The sequence below is a fragment of the Lontra canadensis genome, unplaced genomic scaffold, assembly GCF_010015895.1.
Source record: "Lontra canadensis isolate GAN:19392208 unplaced genomic scaffold, GSC_riverotter_1.0 scaffold1, whole genome shotgun sequence".
NCBI lineage: Eukaryota > Metazoa > Chordata > Mammalia > Carnivora > Mustelidae > Lontra > Lontra canadensis.
Genome location: NW_022630995.1, coordinates 62,921,763 through 62,948,598, shown reverse-complemented (window position 1 = coordinate 62,948,598; position 26,836 = coordinate 62,921,763). Strand labels below are relative to the sequence as shown.

General features: G+C 57.3%; 1 protein-coding gene across 2 annotated transcripts in view; it reads left to right on the top strand.

Moving 5' to 3' along the window:
• PPP2R2C (protein phosphatase 2 regulatory subunit Bgamma) overlaps positions 1–26,172 on the top strand; it is a 125,856-nt gene extending 99,684 nt beyond the window's left edge. For both annotated transcript variants that reach the window (XM_032855388.1, XM_032855393.1), the window contains exons 6-9: positions 1,816–1,980; positions 12,167–12,336; positions 17,497–17,588; positions 25,004–26,172. In XM_032855388.1, coding sequence (XP_032711279.1) covers positions 1,816–1,980; positions 12,167–12,336; positions 17,497–17,588; positions 25,004–25,295 — 719 coding nt within the window. In that variant the 3' untranslated portion in view covers positions 25,296–26,172. The remainder of the gene's footprint in view (positions 1–1,815; positions 1,981–12,166; positions 12,337–17,496; positions 17,589–25,003) is intronic.
• Positions 26,173–26,836: the final 664 nt, after the last annotated feature.

Sequence of the window (26,836 nt, the reverse complement as noted above, 5' to 3'; positions counted from 1 at the left end):
GTTGGGGGAGAAGTTGAAGCCGTTCCCAAGCAGGAATATGTAGGCGCTTAGCCCCTGAAGGATGGAGATGGAATTAGCAGCACAGAAGTCTCAGCTGTTTATTACTGTTCAGTCTCATTTTTTATGATTTAATCACTTCTTATTGTCCCAGAAAATGGCAGTTTCCTGGGAAACCAGCCCAGGCTCCTTTCTCCTCTATATTTTTATGTGATTCTAAGTTTCTGGTTAATGAGATGTTTCCAGAAGCAGTATTTGAGCGTGAGCACACAGACTCTCCTCAGTGCTTCTGGTCACTCAGCTTCAACATTTTTTTGTGTTGTTTTAGAAACTCTCCTGCTTGCAAAAGTCACAAAATGCCCCTTTATTGAGGCTGCGTCTGGGAGGAGGAGGGAGGGCTGATGGCAGGTGAGTCTCAATCAGTATTTTCCAGATAACAAAAAGCAGTAATGTCCTTGATATTCACTGAGCTCTGTGATGTGTCGAGCAGTGAGCAAGGGGCTTGGACTCCTGTAGTTTTCACAGTACGACTGTGTTAGAACTGTTGGCCCATTTTACAGATGAAGAAAGAGAGGCACGAAGAGCTAGGGAACTTCCCCTTGATTGCACGGGGAAGAGGTGGCAGAGCTGGGATTTGAACCCCAGGCTCTGATTCCAGGGCCCACACACAGATGCAGAGGGAGGAGAGGGCATTTCAGCTACAGGGGACAGGCTGGGTAGAGCCCCCACGCAGGACTGGGGACACCAGAGACCAGGGTGTCACTGTCAGCGAGGAAAGCAACTTTAGGGCCCAGGGACCAGTTGGATTCAAAGCTGGAGAGGTGGAGAGGGGCTGTGCTGGGCCTTGAACGCTACAACAATGGGATTGGATTTGCTATTGTAGACAATAAGCAATGGCTGGGAACGTAGATTTACTACTTGCTGCTGAGCCATCCTGGGCAAGTTGCTTACCCTCTCTGGGCTCTAGAGTATCTGCCAGGGATACTTTCTTTGCAAGCAACAGAATTCCGGATCCTAATAGAAAATGGATTTATTGACTCCCATGTTTAATTGTACAAGGCTCATGGCTTCCTGCACATCCCGATTCAGGATTCAAACGGCATTGCCGGGTCTCTTCCTCCGCTCCGTCTTTGGGGGTGTCTGCCCTAGCTGTGGGCTCCAGTTTTCCCTTGTCCCAGCAACACGAACACGCTCCTCTTTTGCACACCACCCAGTCCAGCAGAGAGGACACAGCTACTCCCAGCATGTCCTGCGTCTCAAGCCTGGAATCCCTGTGCCGGCACCTGCGAGGCCACGTGCTCAGCCCTCCTGTTGATTGTGAGTGGAGTGGAAGGCACAGATGAGGGCAGAGAACCCAGAAAGGCAGAGAACCTTTTCCCCAAAGGAGAGTCTTGATGCCATGGACAGAAGGGCAGTGGGTGCCGGTGGGTGGGGTTCCCCGCACACTCAGCACCAGGTACAAAGCATCAGTGACAGGGAGAACTGAAATTGTTCACCAGGAGCCCCACACGTGCTAGGCCCCCAAATGCTCCTTGCCTTCTGCTCGGCACCTGGTGTGGGGGGAGGAGAGGAGGCTGGGAAGCTGGTGGGTGCTGGCTGGGGAGAAGGCATAGGTCGGGGGGGAGGCTGCAGGGACAGTGAATGGCATCCAGAGCGGGCAGCCTGCGGGCAGTTGGACATGCCGGTCTGTAGCTTGGAAACCGTCTGGGGCTTTGTCCAGGGGTCTCGGGGATGGAGATGTGGCTCAGACGCAGGGTAGGTGGGAAGGCAGAGCAGCGAGGGTGCCCTGCCTTCTCTGCCCTTTCCTTGATGGGCCAGACATCGTGGACATCAAGCCAGCCAATATGGAGGACCTCACGGAAGTGATCACGGCGTCTGAGTTTCACCCCCACCACTGCAACCTCTTTGTCTATAGCAGCAGCAAGGGCTCCCTGCGTCTCTGCGATATGCGCGCAGCTGCTCTGTGTGACAAGCACTCCAAACGTAAGTGTCCACACCAGCTGGGACCCGGTACAGAGTGGGGGTGGCAGGACAGTGCCCGTCCTGGGGCTGGTGCCCCGGGGAGGGTGGGAGGGGCGTAGGCGTCTCCTGCACTGGCTGGGGCAGGGGGAAGCTGATCTTGCCACCCACTGCCCCCCTGAGTCCCCAGATAGGAGCTGCCCAGCATCCAGGAACCAGGCTGCTAAAACAAGGGTCCAGGAGTAAGCTGGGAGCCAGAAACTGAGGAGGGACCATACTTAGTGGTCACGTCCTCCAGGAAGCCTTCCCTGACCTCCACGTTGGTTCAGGCCCTTTCTCTGTGCCCCTGGAGTCCCCAGAGCTTCCTTCTCTCAGACTGGCCACACCCTGAAGAATTTTCTGTGGGCTGGGGCATCTCCCCCAGCAGCTTGTGAGCTCCATGAGGTCACTTCCTCATGCTGGAACCCGCCTCAGGGCCAGCCAGGGAGGGGGATGCCTGAGCGAGGTCCAGGGAACATGACAGGACAACTTCCATTGTCCTCACTGGACATGCTGAGCCAGGCACCCAGACAGCTGTCACCCACATCGTCTCATCCCCACACGAGCACTGACGGAGTGCTACACAAAACAGGAAGCTGAGGCTCCAGGGTTGGGTCCAATGTCACCCAGAGTGACAAGTGGTGAGGCAGAACTTGAACCCAGGACTCTCCAGGCTGAGCTGCTTTGTGCTGGGTTTCCCAGAGGCCTTTGAAGGCAGAGGATCAAGGGGTCAGGCCAGGGTGTCCTCCCTGAGTGAACTTGCAGTGGCAGCAGGGGACAGGGACAGACAGGACTCCAGTCAGAAGGGTGGGGACTTTGGTTCTTCTCTGTCTCTACCCCAGAGCCTGCAACAGTATCTGGAAATAAGCATGTGTTGGTGAATGAATGAATGAATGAATGAATAAGTGACCAGTGGGCCCCTGGAGGCAGTTTTAGCAAGGTCTGTTGGGAGGGACTGGCTTACTCTTCTCCCCTCGGGAGCCTGGTTTCCTTGGGCAGCCCAAGAGGGTGGCTGTTGGCTGGCTCACAGGGGCTCGAGCTCAGGACCCTTGGCGGCTGCTGGCCCTTCCCCACTCCTTGACCAAGCCTGGTCCCCCTACATCTCCCCACATTGCTCTTCTCTAGGCAAGCCCATTTCCGCTGCTGTCCCTCTCCAGGCCTTCCCCACTGGTTTCCTCACTGGGCGGGACATCCCTTTGCGCAGTTTGCACTTGCAAATTCAGAAGGCTGAGAGGCCAGCCCGGAGGGTGGGAGAGCAGATGGTCCTCTGAGTAGAGCCGGGACACCACCTGCTATGCTCCAGATGTTTCCTGCCATGGTGGGTGTAGCAAGAGCTAGCAGACAGGCGATGAACTCGTCACTGGGTCGTGTCATGTCAGGAGGTGGTGACAGATAGCAACAACACTCACCGAGGAGTAGGGCGCAGGGAGAAGTTAAAATGGAACGGACACCCCGAGGTGCCATTGAGCCATGCAGTCTCTGGGGGGAAGACTGTTCTAGAAGGGGGACACTGCAGGCTCTGAGGTGGGACCTGAGGTGCAGTGACCAAGGGGAAGGATGTCGAGAGCTGAGGTCAGAGAGGCACGCGAGGTGGGTGACTTAGAAAGCCCGTAGGGCAGGGGAAGGATCCCGTTTGATTCTAAGTGAGGTCAGACAACTGTGGAGGGTTGAGGGCAGGGCAGGATCTCGTGAGATGTGTGTTTGAGAAGAACAGACTACAGAGGTGGTCAGCGTGGAAACGGGTGGGAGGAGCCCCACCCCAAGGTTCATTGAGAAGAAACAGTACACCCCGGGTGGGATGGCCAAGGCGAGGAGTCAGCCCCAATTCTGGGAACTGTTCTTTGAGTGGCAGCCTGTGCCAAATGGTGTGTGGACCATGATGACTCCATCTGAGGTTTTGTTTGTGTGGTGGGTGAAGGTGGGGTCCTTTCCTGGGACGGACAACGGGCTTGCAGGGAGCAGGGCAGCCAGGAGCAGAGATGGGACCAAAGGGCCAGTGTTGGACATGTATGTGGGAGATCGTGCTGGGCTCCAGGGAGGGTGAGTCCCAGCTGGAGATAAAGGTGCGGAGCTGTCAGTGTTTGGATGGACAGGAAGCCCAGGTGTGCGTGTGGATGGCGCCCAGCCCCCAAGGGGCAGCCCAGGGCTCTATTGGGGTCCCAGGGCTGCCCAAACAGATCACCACAGACTTATGGCTTAACAGGACACAGGTATTTTGTCTCTTACAGTTTTGCAGTTCGGAAGTCTGATATTGGTCTGAGCTGACAAAAATCAAGGTGTCGACAGGGCTGGTCCCTTCTGGAGGCTCTGGCGAGGAGGAATCCATGCCTCCCCTTCTCCGGCTTCTGCCTCCCCTTCCCCTTTTAAGGACCCTGAGGATTCCATTGGGCCCACCTGGAACATTTGGCTGATCAGTGATCTTAGTTTCCCCTTTGCCACATAACAGAACATATTCCCAGGTGCTGTGGATTAGGGGGCAGAACACCCTGGGGGCCATTATTCTGTGCCTCGGGCCACAGGTGGCCTGGAGACTTATCTGTGTGCAGCTCTGGGTCCGACTGGCACAGACCGAGGTTGGGGAAGAGTCTGGGCTCCACTGAGCCCATGCAAGCCCCACGGGAAGGATGCAGGATGAGACTTTGAGGCCAGCCTTTCTTTCTTTTTTTTTTTTTAAGATTTTATTTATTTATTTGACAGAGAGATTACAAGTAGGCAGAGAGGCAGGAAGAGAGAGAGGGGGAAGCAGGCTCCCTGCCGAGCAGAGAGCCCAATGTGGGGCTCGATCCCTGGACCCTGAGATCATGACCTGAGCCGAAGGCAGAGGCTTAACCCACTGAGCCACCCAGGCCTCCCAGGCCAGCCTTTCTTATAGGGGCCAAATTCAGAAGCATTCTAGAAGTCCAGCAGAGCAAATGACAAGTGAATGATAATGCCGTCTGTATACTCCAGTGTCGTTCAGTCATTTAGAATCTTAATTCAGAAGATTTTCAATGACATGAGGAAATGATTATGTTAAAATGTCTGATGGGGGTAAGAAAGTAAGGCAAAGACTATCCCCACCCCCCAAAAAAACTGAAACAGAAAAAGGGAGAAAGAAATAATGCCAAGAGATAGTCCCTGAGTGGTGGGCGCTGGAAAGTGATAATCGTGTTTTCTACATCTGTCTGGTTTTGCATTTTAGTTTGGATTTCAACTCTGAATCAGGAAGCAGGTGTGTGTGCGGGAAGGCTGGTGGTATCTGGGGAGTAGAGAGTAGAGAGACAGCTTCGTGCACCCCACACTGAATGACGTTTCTCGGGCGGGCTGGTGGTGGGAAGTCAGTCCCTCTTGGCTTTCGTCATCCGGCTCCCCAGGGGTCTGAGTATGTGGCCACCCACAAGGCCAGCCGTCACTACTGTGATGGCACACACGGGCGGATTCCGGGCCTGTAGCTGTCACATGCCTGGGGTTGGGGGTGGTATGTGTCTGCAGCGCGTGTGAATCAGCCCACGAACTCCAGAGTGCGAGAACTCGAATTTCATCTTGGATGACTCAGCTCCATTTGTGTTTCTCGCCTCCTCTCCCAGGGCCGCTGGGAACATACCAACTTCAGAGTTGCCCAGAGAGCCCACGGAGGTTCCAGAAAGCTTTTGCAGGGCCCAGGCATGAAGGGAGGGTCACCGTGGCTTCTGACCACCATGATCTCTTCCTTTCCCTGATCGGCCCCAGGCGCCGGGCTGTGGCCCAGACATTTTTTGCTTAAATGCAAAAATTCTGTTTTGTGCATGAACATTCATAAGTGAAGTTGGAAGTTGGTCTTCAACTGTCTTTTTTTTTTTTTTTGGCACTCTCTTTGCCCAATTTTATTAGGATTCTTCTACTCTTGTCAAACGAGCTAGGCCACGCTCCCTCTTTGACCGGAATGGTTAGTTTAACCTCTAACTTGAAGTCTTAGTGAAACTCGTGTGTAGATCGGTTTTGGTGGTTGGTTTATACAGGTTTACTCAGTGGAATAGATGTTGTATTTTAAATTTTTTCTGGAACTTTTCTTCATTCTCCAACTCGATATTGTGTGCCGACACCTGCCTTTAACGCTGGTAGAGGGATCGCTCTCAGCCTTTTCCCGCCAAGTGCGCCTTCTGGCTTGTTTTCCTGCTTTCGTGCACTTGCCGTTGGTAGCAAGTGGATGGGGTGTCAGCTTCACTGGGATGGGATCCCGCCAGCTCTTAGCCCTCCCGGGGAGTCAGGCAGGCAGCCACAGCCAGTTAGCAGGAGGCCGGTATGGCTGTTTCAGATCAGAACACAAATGGTTGTTGTTCAAACCGACTCTTTAAAGAGCCCCAGAGATTAGATTTCTTCCTTAATATCTTGTGTCGGTTGGTTGATCTGGGGGCCCCAGACTCAGGCGTGGCGGGCAGGGGCCCCTGGATGAGGTCATCCTCCTAACAGCTAAACCCGGGACTCTCCATTCACTGGATGAAGAGTGTCCTGGGCCACAAGTGGGTGTTTATTTCTGCCCTGGGACAGGTAAGGAAACTGAGGCACAGCACGGTGTGGTGGCTTCCCCGGGTGCTCTGTCAGGAGCGGAGCTGGGGTGCTTGGGCCACGCGGCTGCCCAGCCCACAGCCTCACTGTCTTCCTCCGAAGCTGTGGAAATTCGCGTCTTTTGTCTACTAGTCATTATGACAGGGTAACCATGGAAACATCCTCCGTGATGCCTCAAAATAGACAGTTATTTCTGCTTTTGGCGGCACAGAGCAGTGTGCTGGGCTGGGGCCCCGGGGTTTGCTAGAACAGGGCATCATGTCAGCCGCTGCCCCTCGTGGGACCCCTGGGATGTGCTGGCTGGGAGCCAGGGCAGCAGCAGCCTGGCTGATGTGTGGGCCGCTAGCTACGAGCCGGGCACTGCTGTTCTGAGATCGCGTGTCCATAAATCCTCTGAGCTGCCCAGTGATGGAGGCACTTGGCTGTTCACCCACAGACCTGGACACAGAGCACACAGCTGGGAGTGGGGGTGGGGGGTAAGCTGCCGTCACACGTTGTCACAAATTTCATGGCATAAAACAACACAAACCTCTATTTTTACACTTCCGGAGGGCAGAGGTCTAGAATTCAGGCGGGGCTGCCTTTCTTCCAGAGGCATTAGGGGACAATCTGCTCTCTGGACTTCTCGGGCTTCTAGAGGCCACTGTGTCCCATGGCTCCTGGCCCTCCCTCCATCTCCAGAGTGAGGCGCGCCACCCTCTGCTCTGTCATTCCATCTCCCTCTTCTGCCTTTGACCTTCCTATGTCTTTCTCACGAGGACCTTGGTGGTTACCGTGGGGCGGCCTGGAGAATCCAGAATAACCTCTGCATCTCCAGATCCTTCCCTAATCACATCTGCAGTCTTTTGCCATGTGAGGTAACACATGCCACATTCTGGAGATTAGGACGTCTATAGGCGTCATTATTGTTCCCCACATCAGCGGCACAGAGAGATTAAGGTGTTCTCCCAAGGTCACTCAGCTAGGGTGAGCTAGGATAGAGGCTCCCAGAGTCCCATGCTTATAAATGGGTACCGTTTCTCACTTCATCTTCTCTGAGATTTAAGAACTCTGACAGGTACTGTGGGTGAGCCTGGTTCATTGAAAGGGTCCTGGGTGGGGGCATGACTAGACTCCCAGGACTCACTCCTGATAATGGATCTGGGGTAGAAAGACCAGACCCAGCCACCCGCTGCCGGGCGGCTCCAGATATCGATGCAGAGCCAAGGCAAATGTCTCCAACAGAGGGGACCCCGTGCAAAGGCAAGAGCAAAGCAGGCAGATGTGCGGGGTGAGGGCAGAGAAGTGTGTGGGACCGCGATCAGAGCACTTTACAAAGACGCAGGAGTTCTGGTTTCCTCCAAAAGACCAGGAGCCTCAAGGGCGTTTGAGCCGGGAGTGACCCAGCCTGGCTGTGTTGGACACGATCCCTCTGGCTGCTGAGCAGGGAATAAACTGGGGGTGAGGTAGGAGTAGGGTGGGGGGCAGCTGATGCTCAGAGCAGGGTGGGCATAGTGGAGGAGGGAAGGCTGTCAGGTCCTGCCTCCCCAGGCAAGCTCCAGCCTGCTGGCTTGGCCCTTACTGAGCTGAGTGGAGAGATAGGCAAACTGACTGCCAAGTAAATGGGAGCATCGAAGAGGGGAAAGTTTCTGAGGGTGTCCCCCCGCTGCAGCTGGCTCTCCATTAAGGTGGTCCCAGGAGGCTTCTCTGCACCTCAAAGAATGAAAGAGAGCCAAGGAGCCTGGGAAGAGAGGGGGCAGAAGGCAGGGCTGAGGGCCCCAGCGGGTGAGAGGAGTCTGGCTGCAGTGGGGAGAAGGCGGGGCTGATGGGTGCAAAGACAGAGAGGTGAGGGTAGATCATGCAGGGCCCGGCTACTCCCTACTCCCGCCCTGCCAAGCAGGGGACAGTCATTAGCAGAGAATGACAGTTGTCAACTCTTCACCAGCGAGCACTCATTGTGCCTACCACCTTGTAGTGACGCCCTGCTCATCTCCAGTGGGCATGCCTTCTACCTTCCCGGCGGTGGGAGGGGGTGTTGCTGGGGGGCAGGGGCAGGGGCAGGGAGGCAGTCATGCAGGAGGTCCTGACCCCAACAGTGGCCTCGAAGATGCACCAGTTCTCCGGTCCTCCAGGGTGCCCTGTGATCCAGAATCCAACTCTTCTCCCTCAGCTGCTGCACAGACCCCTCCCAGCTCCTCCTGGAGCTCTGCCCAGCAAGGCTAGCCTGGGCTCCTCCTGGAGCCCGAGGTGGGGCTAGCCTGGACATGTGCTCATCATTCCGTGGCTATTCTTGTCTAATATCAGAGCAGAGGGGGGAGCCCTGCCCCAAGAGCTCACAGTCCCATGAAGTGACAACATATCCCTGCTGATGCCATACAGGAGGGCACCCCAGGCTGTGCGGGCAGCAAGGGTGACCCTTTTGTTTCTTTGGAGAATATCTGGACAAGATACACATAGAATAGGGCATTCGAGTTGGGGTTCGGAAGGATGTATAGGAGTTGGTAGGGAGGACAAGAACTAAAACTGGGAACGGAGATTTCAGGAAAAGAAAACAATGAGAAAATGTTATAAAAATAGCCACACAATTTTACTGAGCAGATACTGCTCAGTAAAACTGAGCAGTTTTTTTTTTTTTAAAGATTTTATTCATTTATTTGACAGACAGAGACCACAAGTAGGCAGAGAGGCAGACAGAGAGAGAAGAGGAACAGGCTCCTTGCTAAGCAGAGAGCCCGATGTGAGGCTCGATCCCAGGACCCTGGGATCATGACCCGAGCTGAAGGCAGAGGCTTTAACCCATTGAGCCACCCAGGCGCCCCAAAACTGAGCAGTTTTATAATGAATAACTCCCAGTTATTTCTTCCAGAGGTCCCATCATGCTTTGTTCTCCAGCCCAGGGAAGCTGGGCCCAGGGGCTTGCCTATGGGCATGTAGAACTCTGCTCTGTTGTGCTGCCTGGTTCGGGAGGGCAGGGCACTGAAAGGCATTCATTTAAGGTGACCCAGATGGTGAGTTGTTCAGTGTGCAACCCTATGGGCCTTGCTTGGCTCACCCTTTTTGAGGCACTGCGGCCCTGGCAGAAAGGAGGTTGGAGGGTGACTGGAGAAGCAGGTTGGTGAGGGCCGCATTAGGAAGGAAAGCTCCTTGTAGGAGTCTGAGTCTTGGTCCTGTGGGCAGTGGGAGCCATGGAGGGCTTTAACCAAGAGCAACATCATCAGCTGCGTGTGAGGCTGGAGAGGAAGGTCATCGCGCCGCTTCTGACTTCACTTTCCCATTCCTTGGGTGCAGAGCTGGGCTCCCCAGGACACCTTCGCCTCATTTTGGGGAGTGTGGGGGGCTTCTCCCCCCTCCCCACCATGTGCCAGAGGCGATGCCATGGGACACCAAGACAGGAGGATGTGTTTGTCAGGGAACCAGCCGGGGCCACAGGAGTCTTAATTATGCAAAATCATTAAAAAGAAGTAAGACATTTCTGGGGATTCAGAGTCCTCCAACCTGAAAATAATTAGGGCAGCGGGGGAGAGGTGGGATTGAGCCCATCACAGTGACAGGGGCTCTGGGGAGCATTTCTGTAAACCCTTGGTAGCAGTAATTACTGTGAATGTCCTGAGTGATTCTGTCAGTTAGAGGGGCGACTCCCTTACCTGTGATTAATGCCCTGGGGGGACGTGCGGCTTGCCTGTGGTGGCGAGGCAGGGGTGGGGGAGGGGGACAGGGATCGACACAGAAGATGACCTTCGGCAACCTTTTGCCAAAAAAAAAAATAGTGGTTTCAAACATTTCACAGGAATGTGTGAAAAATAAAAAGAACTCCTATGTATAATCTTTCCACACCTGTCAGTGTCCCTTCCCAGTCATTGCGTGCAGCTCTGGTCCTCTTGGGCTTAAAGAGTCATCAGAAATGCCCACGTGCAGCCAGAGCTGAGGTGACAGAGGGCCATTTGGTGTTTCTGTCTTCACTATCGATTAGAGCATCCTTTCAGGCTTTGACCTTTATGGTGTCTTGCTCCTTGAAGCTGGCAGGGGACATGGTTCATGGCTCTGTGACATCCAGTGCAGACACTCCTCTGCGATTTTGGTACCCCCCCCAGCCCCCTGCCGACCTACCCTGCACAGCCTGCTTCTGCTCTGCCCGGTGCAGGGGTGAAGTGAGATGGACCACCCCTGGGGGTTTGGGTGAAGGCTGGCCAGAGGAAACCTCCAGGGTAGACCTGGGGTGCAAAGTTGGGGTGAAAGAGGCAGACGACGTTTTATATCTTTAGAACTCATATTTTCTTCTGACCCCTCGTGGAAGGAACGGCATCTGCCTGGGACAGGAGGGAGATCGGGGTCCTGGATGGCGGGATATGGGGCTGGGATGAAGCTAGGAAGTAGGATGGGGGACTTTGGGATCGGGAGGGGCTGGCAGGCAGGGCATGCTTGTGAGCCTCTCAGGACATGTGATCAGCTCTCGGCTTCCCTATTTCAGATCTGGGGGCTCGGGGGCCAGCAGAAGGAGCAGCCACTCGGCTGGTTTCCATGGGGACAGCTGGAAAGGTTGTCAGATGTTTAATTCCTTCCAGACAGGCTGGAAGATAGCTGTCAGCCCACCACTACATCCTCTTTCCAGCTCCCCGGGCCCAGCCCAGCTCTTATGGAGCTAATGCTTGGTTAGCTTGGTTAGCTAAGGTGACGATGCTTGGTCAAGTTTGGTCCCCACCCTGCCCCAGGGCCACCGTGGGATCCGATTAGCCAGTAAGGACATTGGTGGGCAAACTGGTGAGACAGCCAGCAACAGACTGGGTCCCGAAGAGCTAGTCCTGCTGTGTGGGAACCTCTGTGTCAGGAAGGCTCGGTTCTCAGGGACAGCAGCGCGGGGGCGCTGCCTGGGGAGCCACTCACTGGGCCTTCTGTCCCCCAGTGGGATGGTCCGGTAGGGGCAGCAAGCTGTCACCTTCAGGAGCCATGTAAGCAGCTTCCTGTGTGGAGCATGTGGTCTGAGACCATAAGAGGTGGGGGGCAGAGTGCACCTGGGACGCCAGCTCCATGTGGGCAGCAAGATGTGATTTTGCCACAATCTCCGCGGCAGCCGAACCAAACGTGCCTGCCACCAGGGCTCAGCTGCGACCGCTCAGTGCCGCATGGGCAGAGGTCCGGGGCCACAAGCAGTGCGCAGCTTTGTCCAGGACACTGCCCAGTGTGTGTAAGAATGTTAGGACACCTCTTGGTCCTGGCGCTCAGCATCACCAGTAGGTGGCAGCAGAGTACACCACAGCCAGTGCCGCTCTGGGTTCAAATCCCCACTCCAAAGCTTTCTTCTAGCTCAGGGTCTGGAGCGTGGCTTTTAGCCCTTGATGCCTCAGTGTTCCTGGCGATGAAATGGGAGTGATAGTGGGACTGAGCAGACGTTTTTATCAGGCGGTTAGATGAGGTAATGTGCAGTAGGGCTCTTCACAGAATCTGGCTGAGACTAGATGTTCAATAACCGTTGTTCCAGAAGCTGCTCCTTCCCTTCTCGGAAGGTCGCTCAGGCCCCCAGCCTGACAGGTGGTCAGTTACAGGTTTGATGAATGAATGAATGAAGGAAGGACCACTCAGCGAGATCCCAGGATGGAAACAGAGTCGTCGGTTATTCTGGCCCATGGGGCCGAGCAGCCTGGTGATGGCCATCTGTTCTCTGTCTCCACAGTATTCGAAGAGCCCGAGGACCCCAGTAACCGCTCCTTCTTCTCCGAGATCATCTCCTCTGTGTCAGACGTGAAGTTCAGCCACAGTGGCCGGTACATGCTCACCCGGGATTATCTCACGGTCAAAGTCTGGGACCTGAACATGGAGGCGAGGCCCATAGAGACCTACCAGGTAGGAGCTGCAGCCCAGACAGACCGAAGCCCCTCCCAGCCTCCATCCGCTGTGCCTGGAATTCCCTCCTGGAGGGGACATCCCTGGCTGCAGTGGTGGCGTTCATATCCCCGTACTGGAGGCAAAGACAGTAAGGCTTAGGAAATCAGGCAGTCCGTCCCCGGCCCCTAGCTCGGCCAAGAGCAGAAGCGTGCGCTCAGTCCTGTCTCGCGGGATCAGTGGGTGCTGTCCACTTGCTAGCCTCTGTGATGCGGAGCCCAGGGGAACAAGGGTGAGCATCAGCCTTGGCACAGTTTGAGGGTTCAGGTGACTAAAGGTACAGATGTGGTCCTTCCTCGGAGCCCGGGTCTATAGCCCAGGTTAAGGCGGGAGAAGCCCTGCCCTCCCCCTACCCCCTGGGGAGTACCCCTCCTGAGCGTGGGGCTGGGATAGGGGGCATACTCTGTTTCTAGATCCTTAGCCACAAGCCATGGAAACCAGGCACTTCAGCTGAAGCAGGGGAACCGCCCCCCCCCCGAAAGGCGTTATCCATCAGCTTTGTGTTATGAGCTACCCAGATCTCTTAGAGGTAGAAAACAAAATTCATGGGATGTTAGAACAAGTCTCCACCAGAAGCCCAGGCAAACCCTCACTGTGTCACCAAATACTAGGTGTCCACAGGGGGTCACGCACTTCTGTTCGTTACCTCTGTTCCTTATTGTCCCCGCAAAGGGAGTGCCATCAGCTCTACTGGGCAGGAAGGGGACCTGGGTGCCAAAAGGCCAGGACTATTGGGACCTGCCTTGCAGCTGGATGATGATGGATGCAGAGCCCTCCAGCCCCTTTCCTGTCCTCCCTCCCTGCTGGGGCCTGGGGTAAGGGGTGTCCTGGGAGGCTGGGGGGTGGGGCTCACTGGGAAGGGAACAGCGCTTCAGGGAGAGACCGGGAGCTCAGTCTGGAGGTCATACGCCCACAGGTGTATCTGATCCCTTCAGACACTTCCCTGAGCTTCTACCCTTTCCTGGGAAGGGCTCATGGAAGGTCTGTCACGGCTCCTGGTGGCAGCCCCATTGCGAGCCACGTGTTTACTGGAGGTCCTGCCCAGTCCTCCGGTTGTCTCCCAGGCCTCTCTTCACACTGCCCACCCCAGGGAGGGATCAGCATCTCCTCTGACCCTCAGGAGATGTCAGAGTCTGGAGATTGGGGCAGACATGACCCAGTCCCAGCTCAGGTGTAGGAGTGACCAGCCCCTCCTAGAGCCAGGCTGGGAAATGACTGTCTCGAGGTCCACGGGGGCCCTCAGCCTTCCGAGGCCCGGAGTCAATAAAGGCCCACAGACCCTGAAACTAGGTGCTATGTTTAATACAGGCGTCTTGCAGGGAGAGCACCCATAACCTCCAGAGAACCTCAGAGCATGTGAGGGCCCACTAAAGTGGGAGGAGACTATCCTGGAGACAAGGCTGAGAGCTGGGTGCTTTGCTTCCAGCCCGCTGGCCTACTGATTCTAAAATGACAATAGTTACATAAAACCAACACAGTGACTAACATTTTTGGCTGTTACACTCTAGAGTCGTGCTCAGCTCATTTGTGGTTGGCTGACTCTCAGTGTTGAACACATAGGGACTTCTCTCCCTTCAGAAGAAGTCTTGAAGGAGGCATCCAGGAACAGCGAGTGGCTCCAGGACCTCCTTGGAATCCCAACAGCTCCTTCTGTGATCTGGCTCACTGTCATTTGTATATCCGTTCCCTGCCTTCATGTGCAATGCCTCATGGTGGCAAAATGGCTGCCACACCTCAGGAACTATGCCTTCATTCCAGGAAGGAGATAGGAAGGATGTGAAAGTCTGTACTGGTTGGGTCTGTTGGATATTTTCTTGGGAGCACAGACGCTTTCCCAGAACACTCCTCAGAAGACTTCTTATAAGGTCGTTGGCTGAAATGGGTCTGTGACCAGGCTGGGGAATGAATAGTTTCACGGCCTCTATATTTGAGGAAGGTAGGGGAGAAGGGATGGTTGGGGATGGGTGTTGCATGAGCCAGCCCTCAGCATGCGCTGCCTTGAGCTTAGTCCTTGGCACACTTTTCCTCTCCTAAAGCCTCATGGCTGTCCAGGAAAGTGGGGCCAGTGTTCTGTTGATCCCTTTTATTTGGAGAAAATGGAATTAAATGGTGTATCTGCAGGAGGAGAGCTGGCAAAGCCCACACCTGATAGGGCTTTCCCCAGAGCCCACGCTCTTCCTTGCTCCGCCACCAGAGGGCTGGGCGTGCTGACCTTGCAGGACGGGGAGAGGGAGAACAGTGCATGTCAGGGCTGGGACCAGTGCATCAGTGAGGCTGCTGGGACCTCCCAGGGAGCAGAGTGCACAAAGCAGAGCAGACCTGGAGCCGTTGAACACGGGCCCCTGGGAGTCTGTCTGTGGCCTGCAGGAAGCTAGGCACCATTTATCCCCATTCGTCTGAGCTGTCACACATAATCGGCAGGTGTGTTCTGTGCCGGGCTAGGCCCTGGGCTCAGAGAGAAGTAGGAGCCGCAGCTTCACCCTCCAGGGTCCTGGACAACAGGCACACAGTGAGCCTTGGTGTGGTGTGGCCACAGGTAGGGACTCACTAGGAGGGGGAGGCTCCCTGAGGCCAGCACCTGTGTGAAAGAAACAGCGGGGCCCTCCTGCATCAGCTTCCCCTTTTTCTCAGGGACTCACAAGCAGGCCAGTGTCCCATCAGGGGCAGTCTGGCATGATTCCTTCTGCTGGGCTCTATGCCGTCTTTCCCCTGGCCATGCAGGGTCCCCATCCCCCATGTTCACCTGGGGTTGGGGGGCTGCCTAAGAGAGCCCTGCCCTCTGCTTCCCTCCTTCCAGGTCTTGGAGATGCACAAGTCCTTCCACCCCACCCTGGCCTCCTCTCTTGGGTCCCGTAGCACAGCCCTCTGGGCCCTCTTTCTGCCTCTCGGCCTCCTTCTCAGCCCAATGCAAGGCTCAGCCTTCTCCTTTGAGCCTCTGGGTAGGGATGCAAGCCCATCCTCTCCCCACTACACCCTTCCCCAGACCCAGAGCCTTGCGGCATCTGGAGGGCCACAAGTTGAGTTTCTAACCCACTCATTCATTCTAAAAAGTGCACCAAGCTCCTGTGATGTACCAGGCCCTGTGCACCCCACTGGCAAACTGTGAGGAACAAGACAGATCCTGCCTTGAGGGGCATCCATTCCTACAGGAAAGATGGCCAGAAACCAGGCAAATAGACACAATAATCACAGTCTGCAAGAAGTGTGACAAATAAAGCAAACCAGAGGCTGAGGCAAAGAAAGTAGGGGTGCTAGAGTCTGAGGGAGGTGAGGGCATCAGCCATCTGTGGGGAAGGTGCTCCCAGAGGAGGGAACAGTAAGTGCAAAGGCCCTGAGGCAGGCTCATGGTTGGTGTGGCCCAGGAATGGTGGGGAGCCAGTTGGAGCAGCAGTATGAGCAGGGGAAGAGAAGAGTCTGAGTTCAGAGAAGTCACTGGGGGCAGAGCTCAGGGGGGTTGTGAGCCCTAGAGGGTCTTCAGCAGCAGCGTGGCACGATCCAGCTTGGTTTCTTAGGGGTCTCCCTGGCTGCCCGTGGAGAGATACTGGGGCTGGCAGGCACAGGAGAACACAGGGAGAGCGGTCAGGAGGCGTTTGCCGTGATCTGGGAGGTGGCCTTGGAGCAGGTAGCAGCACTGGACCTGGTGAGAAGAGTCTGGGCTCTGGATCTCTCTGGATTCTGGACCAGCGGCATGAGGGGTGGGACGGACAAGAGGTGTGGGGAGGGATGCTGTTGGTGGTGGCCTTTGTATGGGGAAGGATGGGGAACACTGGGGGGACCGGGGGCTCAGTGGTAGGCAGCCTCGGTGGGCCTCTTGCCATCCCCTTGGCAGCTGGATGTTCTGCTGTGTGCTTTGTCATCAGAGGATGGAGAGGAGCACACAGGAGTCCAGGCAGGGGTGGGGAAGGAAGGGCTGTGGAGCCCCCTTCCTGGGCGGGCGGGGAAGTCACTGTGTGAGACTAGGGTGAACCTTCGGAGGGGGAAGGGGTCTGCACGAACACAGAAAGTTGGGACAGGAGCCGCAGATACCCCTAACACTCCAGAGGGGACAAGACGGCTCAGCCTGGGGACCCAGGGAGGCGGCCAGTGGGGCACCCTTCCTTTTAAAGATGAGTAAGAACTTCCTAGACAGAAAAGGGTGAACACCTCCTTTTATCTTCCTCTCCCCTCCCTTCCCTTCCCCCCTTCCCTCTTCTCCCCCCCCCCACACTTGACCCCTGGCTTGTGGCCTGAGTCACTGCCCAACAGGAGTTGAGCACGTATTTCTGTCTGTCCCTCCAGAGTTGATCAGGGTGCTTTGCCCCCATTTGTCTGCTTGGAGGGTCTCACCGCTCCCTCTGTAGGTGGGAAGCCTTAGGCTCACAGAGGTTCAGTGACTGGGTCACACAGGCATTCGGGATTTGGGTCACCGCTGTACACTCCCTCGCCCCACTCAGGGGGCAGGACCCCATCCCCAGCAGGGAGCAAGCCCCCATGAGGCCCTCTAGGTGTAGAACTTGTGGAATCAGGCTGCTGGGAGGTGGACGTGGGCCACAGGGACATCACCATCTCTTCCGTGGTGGCAGGTGACTCTGGTAGAGGGTCCTGGTCTTCCAGTTATAGGCTGTGTGACTTTGGACCAGTTACTCACCCTCTCTGAGAGGCAGTGCCTCATCCCCAAAACAGGACAGGTGATGCCTGCTGAGCTTGTGTTCAAGAGGCCCTTGGGCATCCTCCTCCCCTTTCTTCCATGATTTGTACTCATGGTGACTGTCCTCAGAGGACAGGACCCCTATACTAGGCAGTCTCCTCGGGTTGATCCCACAACAGCCCATGAGCTTTGTGCTTTTATCACTCAAGGGAGGAAGAAACCAAAACTCAGAGAGGTGTAGTCACTTGCCCAGGATCACACAGCAGGGGCAGGGGTGGAGCCGGGATTTGGTCCCTATAGTATGGTTCCCTTTGTCATGGTGACTGTCCCCTCTCTGGCCACAGCTCAGGGATCGGCCGTGACAGGTTGTGGGGCCTTCTAGGTGAGTGGGGCTGAGTTGGGAGGGCCATCTGGACCCTCGGGGAGACCCTTCTGGGTGCAGGGCCAGGATCCCCCCACCCCGCCCCAGCTCATCCTGCACCTTCTCTCACTAGGTCCATGATTACCTTCGGAGCAAGCTCTGTTCCCTGTATGAAAACGACTGCATCTTTGACAAGTTTGAATGTGCCTGGAACGGGAGTGACAGGTACCCCGGGCCTGGGACAGAGGCCCCGCGACTGGGGAGGGACTTGGCTGCTGACCCAGCATGGTGCGAATGTGCCGTTCACGAGCCTTGGTGAACGAAGGTGTTGAGGGGCTCCCAGGCTCAGCCCCTCCACACTGGGGCAGGATAGGGTGCCACAGGTCCCTGACTATACCCACCTCCAGTCAGCCCCGGGTCCCTAGCCTCATGGCCACTTTCCCGGGGGGGCTTGGGTGAGGGATGTTCCTTTCTGGGGTGGAGAGCACATCTCAAAGCCCCACCCATGCGGGAAATGGCCTAAGATGAGCTCCTGACTCCCCATTGTTGGCCTGGCCCAAGGCAGGTGCAGACAGGAAGTCCTATGCTGAGACCATAGGGTGGGGGTGGGGAGAAGGGCCCAGAAACCACAGGGATGGGCCCGGGAGGAAGCCACCTGCATGCAGGCTGGCCCCACGTGGGGCTGGGCCACCGTGTCTGGACATAGGGATCCCCTGGAGTTGCTGCTGACATCCTGGGGCTCACCCGGCCCAGGGGGTCTCTGCGGGTCACACGGGGTCTGTCAGTAACACTTAGAAAACCTGGGTAGAGGCCCTGGCTTGAGAGCAGGCTGACCCAGAGGGTCAGAGGGAACACCCTGCATGCACCCTCTCCAGGCCTGTACTCGGGCCAAGCCCAGACACCTCCAATGAGGACAGGACCTGAGCTACAGACCCTGACATATTGGGGGCTCCCCAGTGAGCACCGGCAGTGGGTCTTGGGGTGCGGGGTCCATTAGAATCTCAGGAGAGGGACATACTGCTGGCCAGAGGGGATTCCAACACTGGTGTGTGTGTGTTTTCTGGGGGTTCTCCACTGGCTGTGACCGCTACATGCCCTTCCTCCACGTGACCACCAGGGGGCACTCAAGCACAGGCGATGCCTGGCTCCCAAGCAGCAGGAGCGGCCAAGCTTGTCCTGGTTGGTGCGGAGCCTGGAGCTAGGCTCTCTTGCGTCTCATGCCACTTCCTACCATGCACTTTACCCCTGGGGGTCCTGTCACTCCCCTCAGTGGTTTCCCCCTCCACAACCAGCTCTGCTTCCGTACCCTGAAATCCTGGCGTCACTGCACCTAGCTCACTCCGGCTGTCACCTCAGATTACTGACTCAACTGAAGGTTGCCTCCTCCAGGAAGCCCTCAGGGCCCTCTCCATCTTGCCCCGCCTCCCCCAGCCTCCTGAGTTTTCCATCTGTGTCTTGGCATTTATCATGTTTTCTCCTTGACTCCATTTGCCTTCCCTGTTGGATAGGGTGCCCTTGGGGGTGTGACTGGGGCCCAGCCCATCCTGAGCTGCTCCCTCGGGGCCTCAGGGGTGTCTAGTCAGTGGCTATTAATGTTCCTGAAGGCATAGGCGTGGGCCGCCTCTTTCCACATCATCCTGAACACCTCCTCCAGGAATCTCTCCTTAATCTGTTCTGCCTAGGACAAAGGGATTTGGGTCAACCAGGCGTCTTCCAGTTGCAGAAGTCAGACAAGCCTAAACTCGTTCTGGGCAGGGGCAGGCAAGGCCACCCCAGGGCTTAGGTGTACCCTGGGGCCGTTGCTTTCTCTGTTGTCATCTCTGTGCCTCCCTTCGTCTCACACACTAGCCCCGCCCGGTCCTGCAGCTCCCCTCACTGCTTGGAATATGCTCCCGCGTAGTTCCCTGGCACTGACCTCACCGCCCACAGCCCACCCCGTGCCTACCAGAAGTTCTCCTGGAGGGTCCTATGGGCTTGGTTCGGGTTACATGCTCACTTTTCGAGCCAGTCCCCGTGGACACGATTATTGCATACCCCGCTTGGCCAGCAGGGGCGCATAGGGCCCAGAGCTCCACAGTCCCTCAGCTGTCCCCAGTGCAAAGAGCCCTGGGGACAAGAGTGGTGACTGACGTCCCCACGTGCAGATGAAGAAAATGAGGGGCCCAGAGGTGAAGCAACCTGCATAGACACAGTCCGGGGCAGGGGCTCTCTGTTAAGAGAACCTTCTGGAATGTAAAGAGTGGGCCATCCTGTCCTGGCGTGGTTTGCGGCATGCTGGGACCTGGTGCTCTGAGATGAGAGAGACCTTCCTCCCTGCACGTGGGGAGGGGGCTCCCTCTTCCGCCCAGCTGTGTGGGTTGCCAGGGACTTCAGTGATGTCACTCCACCTTTCCCTCTGTGGATCACAAGCTGGCAGGGAGGGGGGCTTCAGCAGGGCCCTTTCCTGGGAACCATTCCTCATGCCCTCTTTCCTTCCGCTCCCTGCTTGGAGTGTCCTGTCCCAGACCTAGCCACTGGGGCTTCAGGCCAGGAGGATGATTAGAATCAAGAAATACCTTTTGGAGTTTGTTGGGCCCCACACTGCCCTGTTTTACCAAGAATCCCATGCTCACCAGGAGTTGGGGTTCCTCATTACCCCCATGTTATTGTTGGAAAAACCTGCATGGAGATTGTGGGGGGAGCATGTTAGGGACCGCGGTAGAATTTGAACCCTGGTGGGCTGGCCCGAGTCCCCACCCATAATACCAGGCTGGGGGTGTGCCTTCACTCTTTAGGCCCAAGTAAAGTGCGTGGAGAGAGAAAGTCTTCTGACCCCGTGTTTTTACAGTGAGGCCAGTCACCAGCCCCTGACCATTTAGTGCCTGGGGCTGCCCCGCTACATTCCTGACCCCAGTCTGATCTCCACGGCAGCTGCTCTGGGCCCAGGGAGGGGAGGCCTTGGCCCCACGGGGATCTCAGACTCGCCTTCCTGTGTGGGTGTTGGAAACCACAGCTGGGCCCTGGCCCCAAGCTCCTGAGTGGGCCCCCAAGCAGGCCTGCTGTCGGTTTTATGAGCTCCCTGGGTGGGTCTGTCGCCAACAGCTGACCCCTCTCTTCTGCAGGCTCTGGGAGTGACCACCAAATAGGGCAGCCGGGTGCAGGGCAGAGGTCGCAGGGTGAGGCTGGATGAGGGAGGGGTGCCACAGCTGCTCGCCCTAGGGGAGGAGGAAAGTCCTCCTCTTGCTGGCATCTCAGCAGTGTCCCCTGAGCCCCAGGGCTGGGCACAGCAGGTGATTAGGAGGGAGAGAAAGAGGAATGACCTTCTAATAAAGCATGGGGCCAAGGGCATCTGGGCTCATCGGCGCTTCCTACCTGTGCATTTGCTGCCTACTTGGCAGGTGCAGTCCTTCCCTGGGACCCAGCCTGTGACAGCAGCTGATACCAGAGGACACCTGCTGTGGGAGTGAAGGGGGCATCTGGCAGGGCCACGGGCGGGTCCCCACCCCCCGCCCTTGTCTGCTGAGCCAGACAGACCTGATGGGTTGCTGTCCTGGGTCGGGAGGTCAGAGCGCATCCCAGCTGGTGACCCTGAGGTCTGAGTTTCCCCCTCTGCAGGGTGCAGGGCAGAGTCTGTCCCTAACATGCTTCCTGTCTGGGCAGGTATGAGCCCAGGATCTGCAGATTCCAGTCTTGGGACCGCCGAGAGCACAGGGCACCAGGGACACAGCAGAGATGGGACCCATTGCCTACGTGGCAGGACCTTGTGTCCTGTGCCTTTTGCAAGGCACAGACCAGAGCAAAGCTCAGAGGAAAGCCCTGGGCAGGAGGGGAGTGGGTGCAGGCCCATTGGGGGCCTGGGGATAGCCTCGTGGAGGAGGTACCCTCAAGTCTCAAGAAACCAGTAGGAATTTGCCCACAGAGGGTGGAAGGGCACTGGGGGAGAGGGAACAGCATGGCAGAAACCTCAGGGAAGGAAGGGCAACTGATGTGGCCATAGCTCGGTGTTGAGGACAGAGGTTAAGTCTCAGGGTGAACAAGTGCTCTTGGGCGTCCCTGAGGTGGGTACAGGGGATGATGGGCTTGGGGGCTGGGCTGGGGGCCAGAATCAGGGGGACAAGTGAGCAGGCTGTTATAGCCGTCCCTCTGGGCCAGCAACAAGGGTGATGTGGATGGTGAAGGTAGAGGGGAAGGGCTAGAGTCAGACGACCGTCAGTGCATTTAAGAATGGACAGGAGCTGGGTCGCATACATCCTTGGGGGTGGCCATGGGGGCCGGGGGTTCCCACCTGGGTGGAACATTCAAGAAAACATACCCCCTTTTTCTGGAAAGCAAGAGATATGTGCAGAATCTCCCCAGTGGGCTCGTCATCTCCCGGGCTGCACGAGGAGCTGACAATGAGCAGGCCACCGTGTCCCTGAATGTTCCCTCGTTGTTGCAACAGTTAGCCAGCCACCCCCTGGCAGCCCCCCTGCCTGGCAGCCTTGGGACTCTGGCACTGGGCTGTGGAGTGGCCCCTCTTGCCCCCTGCCAAGCCTCGGTGGCCACGCTGACATCACCTGTCCCCGGCCCCCTGCTCGGGCGCTCCACGGGCTGGGCTGCCAGGAGCCCCCCGGACCGACTGGCGTCCCTAGGTCTCCAGTGGGCTCCCTGGGGCGTGACTTTCCCTGGGAGAGCAGCTCTGGGTCCCTGACTTTGTTGCCCACACTCTCCTTCCCATGGCCTGGTCTCAGCTGTGAGCCACAGTCTGAGGGAGGGCACCCGGGTGATGCCCTGGCCCGGCCCAGGGTCCTGTCAGCTGCAGTGGCCAGATGCCTGGATCCCCAGGGGCTGCCTGCTGGTGCGCCCACCAGCCCTGGGGGCAGCCCTGTGACCTGTGGGCTTGGGTTACAATGACGGAGTCACCAGCCTGCTCCACATTCTTACACGGGGGGATCCATGCTACATGAGAGAAGTCTCATGGGTCATAACCTGGGGGGACATCTGAGCCAACCTGGCCTTCCTGGGATGAGCTTACTCTCGTTCACTGCCACACCTCCAAGTTCAGAAGTGTGAAGGAGGAGAGAAGGGGGGCTTACTTGGGGAAGGTGGGAGCAGGAGGGCCTCTCCCCACACAGCGTAGCCCTGAACCTACCCACAAGCCACTTCTTTGTCTCTACAAGCAATGGCTTTGTCCCCCCTCCCTCCAGACGGAGGTTTCAGAGGCAGAGTTACAGAACAGAAGAGAGTAGACCCATCCTGCCTTCATCTCCAGAGATGTGACAGATCTCCCCAAAAGGCAGAATGGCCTGGCCGTGCCATTCTGTCCCCTTCCCCCAGCACCCAGGTCAGGTGCAGGGGGTGGGGGGCGCTAGGCAGCCTTCTGCTCTCCTAGGACTCCCCCCCCCCCAGGGGTCTCTGTGAAGGCCTGGGACCCTTCTGCTGCGTTCCCTCATATCTGCATATGCCTCTAGAGCACCTGTGGGTGGGGGTGGGGGGGACTTCTGAACTTGGAGGTGTGGCAGTGAACGAGAGAAGCTTCTGGTCCTTCCTTCCCTGCTGCTTACGGAGCATTTGCTACCTTCTCCCCAAGCCTCAGGCCCTGGGGGCTCCACTTGGCCTGGTTCTGTCTGACTGCGGCTGAGGATCGGCATTTGCTCCTCCAGTGAGGCCAGGCCAGGCCCTGGGACTCAGACCAGACATGTCCACCCTGGGCAGCCGCAGGCGCTTGCCCACAGTGGTTAGCGCCACAAGGTGTCCCCCCACCTGCCCCTCAGTCTCTGTCTCTGTCAGCCTTTCTCCCCTCACCCCTCATGCCTGGTAACAAAATCTCCAAATGTTCCAGCCCCAGGGCTCAGCACTTTCCCCGTGGTTCCCTTAGAATCTTCCAGAACATTTGTGCATAACCTCTTTATGGAGCTCTTCCCCAGTCACCCACTCAGCCTGTGCCCTCTGCCCTCTGCCCTCTGCTGGGATCCAGGGGACCCCCGCCTGGGTCTATCTGGACACCCCAGGAATGTTGCAGAAGAATTGCTTTTGGGAGGAAGTTTTCCATCTGCACTGCCCCCCAAGCACCCCCATCCTCCCAGTCTCGCAACACAAGGTCTGACAAAGCAGTTTGGGCGGCAGGGCGAGGAGACACCCGATGCTGGCATGGCAGATTGTGGACTCTGGTGCAAAGCCTCGCCTCATGGGCGCAGGCCATCAGGACCGCACGCCTGGGGTGGGCGGGGAGGCCCCGAAGTTGCTCGTGGGTGGGAACCCAGGGCATCTGCTTTCCTCCCGGGAATTGATGGCCCAGATTCACCAGGCCCCCAGAACACGAGATCCTTCCTGGGAAGGACTGGAACTCCAAGGGGCCACTCTCTCTGTGAGGAAGGAGCTAGCCGAGACGATTGCTCCCCTCAGGTGGGTCCAGGAGCCAGGCGGCTGTGAGGTTGTCCCCACTGTGCACTCCCCTCACCGCCATCTAGAAGGGGCTGACCCTGAGATACAACCCATAGGCGAGGGGTTGTGTGAGGGGACAGTGTGACTCCTGATCACAGCGTTCTGTTCCCGGCTCCAGTAGAGATGCTGTGGGGAGGGAGGCCCGGGTCTACTCTCCCTGCATCTGTTTGCCACCCCACATTTGCCCACGGGAGGGAACATGTTACAAGAAGCGAGTCACTTTCAGCTTGTGACTCAGCATCATCCGCTCCCCCCCCCCGCCCCTGCCCAGATCTCCATGAGCATCTGACCTCCCACAGCCCAGGGGCCTGATACGAGAACGTCTCCTGGTCTGTCCGGGGGAACATCTGTCTCCAGCATCTCCCTGCCCTGCGTTGTTCCCCTGACTTGGGTGATCCTGAAGACATGGTGTATGTGCAAAACCCTTGCTAACTAGGGGTCCACGGAGCTCTGTCTCGGAGCAGTGACACCTCCAAGAAACACGTTCAGCTTCCAAAGGGAGAAAGGAATTCCAACTGTATGCACCCGCTGAAGAACGTTCTAGGGCACCTCATTTCCTAGAGTCCCCTCCCTCCCTCCTCAGTTACTTTGCCCCCCGCTCCCTGCCTGGCTGCTCCAGGGCCTCTCCGGGGGCCAAACCCCAAAACCCCTTCTCTAGGCCCAGGCCCCATAGCTGGCATTCTGGCGGTCCCAGCTCCCACCGTGCAGACTGACCGCCAACCCCCAGGACCCCCCTCTCCTTGGGGGAGGTAGGGGAAGAGAAACGGAGGGGATCACCAATGTCAGATTCTCTAGCGGGACATGGGGGTGTGTGAACACATACACAGCCCAGGGTGCAAAGGGCATTTAGTCCCTCAGCTACTCAGAACAGGAGGGTGCTGGGACCCCATGGTGAAGGGCGTGGCAGGTGGGGACCGGGCAGTTGGGTGGGGCTTCTGTGTTGATTTGCCCTCCGCTTTCCCTCTGCTGGCGCCTCGTCCCTCTGGGAGGCCAGGCCTCTCTCCTGGAAGAAAGGGAGAGTACAGGAGAACTTTCTCCGTGGTGTCTGGGCAGAGTCTCAAGGGGTCTTAACTCTGGGCCGCGGAGCCTGCGAGGAATGAAGGTGGGAGGTGGGGACTGGGACCCATCTCTGCCCCCCGGGGGGTGGGGTCCTGCAGCCCCTGGGTCTGTCCCTGGAGACGTGGCGCGTGTCCCCCCTCCATGTCCTCCCCGCCTGACGCCCGTCCTCCTCCTGCCAGTGTCATCATGACCGGGGCCTACAACAACTTCTTCCGCATGTTTGACCGGAACACCAAGCGGGACGTGACCCTGGAGGCGTCGAGGGAGAGCAGCAAGCCCCGGGCTGTGCTCAAGCCTCGCCGTGTGTGCGTGGGCGGCAAGCGCAGGCGGGACGACATCAGTGTGGACAGCCTGGACTTCACCAAGAAGATCCTGCACACGGCCTGGCACCCGGCCGAGAACATCATCGCCATCGCGGCCACCAACAACCTGTACATCTTCCAGGACAAGGTGAACTCTGAGATGCACTAGGTGGGCGCAGAGCCCCGTCCGGGACATGACCACCGAGCGGCCCAGCCAGGCTGCCTCTGCTGGCCACGCTCTCTGTTTGGAAACAGGAGTCAGGAGGGTTCATAGCCACCGACCTTGAAATGGGCGTGATGGTTGCCTTGGGGTCCTGGCCCTTCATTCCCATCCTTAACCGTGTGCTGCCTGCTCTACGATTAGGACTTGGACTTCTCCAGGCTCACACTTCACTTCTTCCAGCAGCAACTCTGAGGGGAAGCAGGCGCCCTGGGAACACCCCTCCCCCGCAGGGGGCCCCAGATCAGGGCTCTGGGGACAGAGGACGGACTCAAACAAGCCAGCCAGGGATTCTTTTGATTATCAGTGGATCAATTTTCACTGTCTCAGAGCTGAGGGTCTTTCCTTGGCTTTTTGAATCATGAATTCATGCTGAGAATTGGCAGGTGCAAGCTGCTCTTTTAGGTTGTTTTAAGTCTTTCAATACCCCAGGTCCGGCATTTCCGAAGAGGAGAGGGGGGCAGTGAAACCCCCCCGTGCGTGTGCCTGTCCTCCTCACCATGTCCCCAACCTTTGCTGAGCGTGGGCCAGGGGCCAGACATGGTGCTCGGCCCATTAGGTGCGTGCGTGGATTCAGTCCCCACTCCACGGGGCTCTGCTGTCCCGCATCAGGGTCACTGGGCACCTCGTGGGAGCTCACGAGGGCTCTGTCTGTGACCCTGGAAGGTGGGTGTCTGTTCACTTACTCCGTTCACTTACACCAGCCCCTCACTGAGTGCTGGGCTTTGCCAGGTGCCAGGGACAAACGGTGAAGAATTGTCCTTCCCGTTCTGCACACGAGGCAGCGGGCCCCGAGAGCATGAACAGTTGGTCCAAGGCACGCACCGACCAAGTGGTAGAGTCAGGAATCCTGAGCAGGCCTTCACGCGCACCACCTGCTTTCTGACTCACCGTGTCGGCTACTCACGTTAAAGCAGCGTTCTTGTGTGGAAGGTTCTGGAAACACCCCTTCATCTTGGGGGGCTCGACAGAGCACATGAGTGATGACGAGGGTCCGGCAGGGCAACCAGAGCCGCAGCACGGAGAATGGAGAAGACCCCGGTGGTGCCAAGCTCTGTGTGGTGACTTCAGACCCCCCCGACACCTCGGGGGTGCCTTGCTACACCCATCTCTCTACCCCAGCCCCTCGTTCGGGTGCACTGAGCTGCCTCCAGGAGGAACTTGCATGTTAGGACCATTTCAAGATACATTTTCGTTAATGACCTGGCCTCGGAGGACTCTTTCCTGAGGGCCACAGAGAATGCTGTTCTCCTGCTGTGCAGATGTGGATACCGGCTCTGCCCACCCTGCCCAATCGTCCTCCCCGCGTGCGATTACAGTGAACCACTGGCTGTGCGTGGCATTCAGAGAACAGAGCGTGGAGCCCGAAGCCAACATTTTTTTTTTTTACAAGATGTAACCCAACCCAGGAAACAGACCCACCCGAGATTTTTCTCAGTGGACAGCGGTATACTGTCGTGTGTGTCAAAGCACAAAACGCATGTGCATTC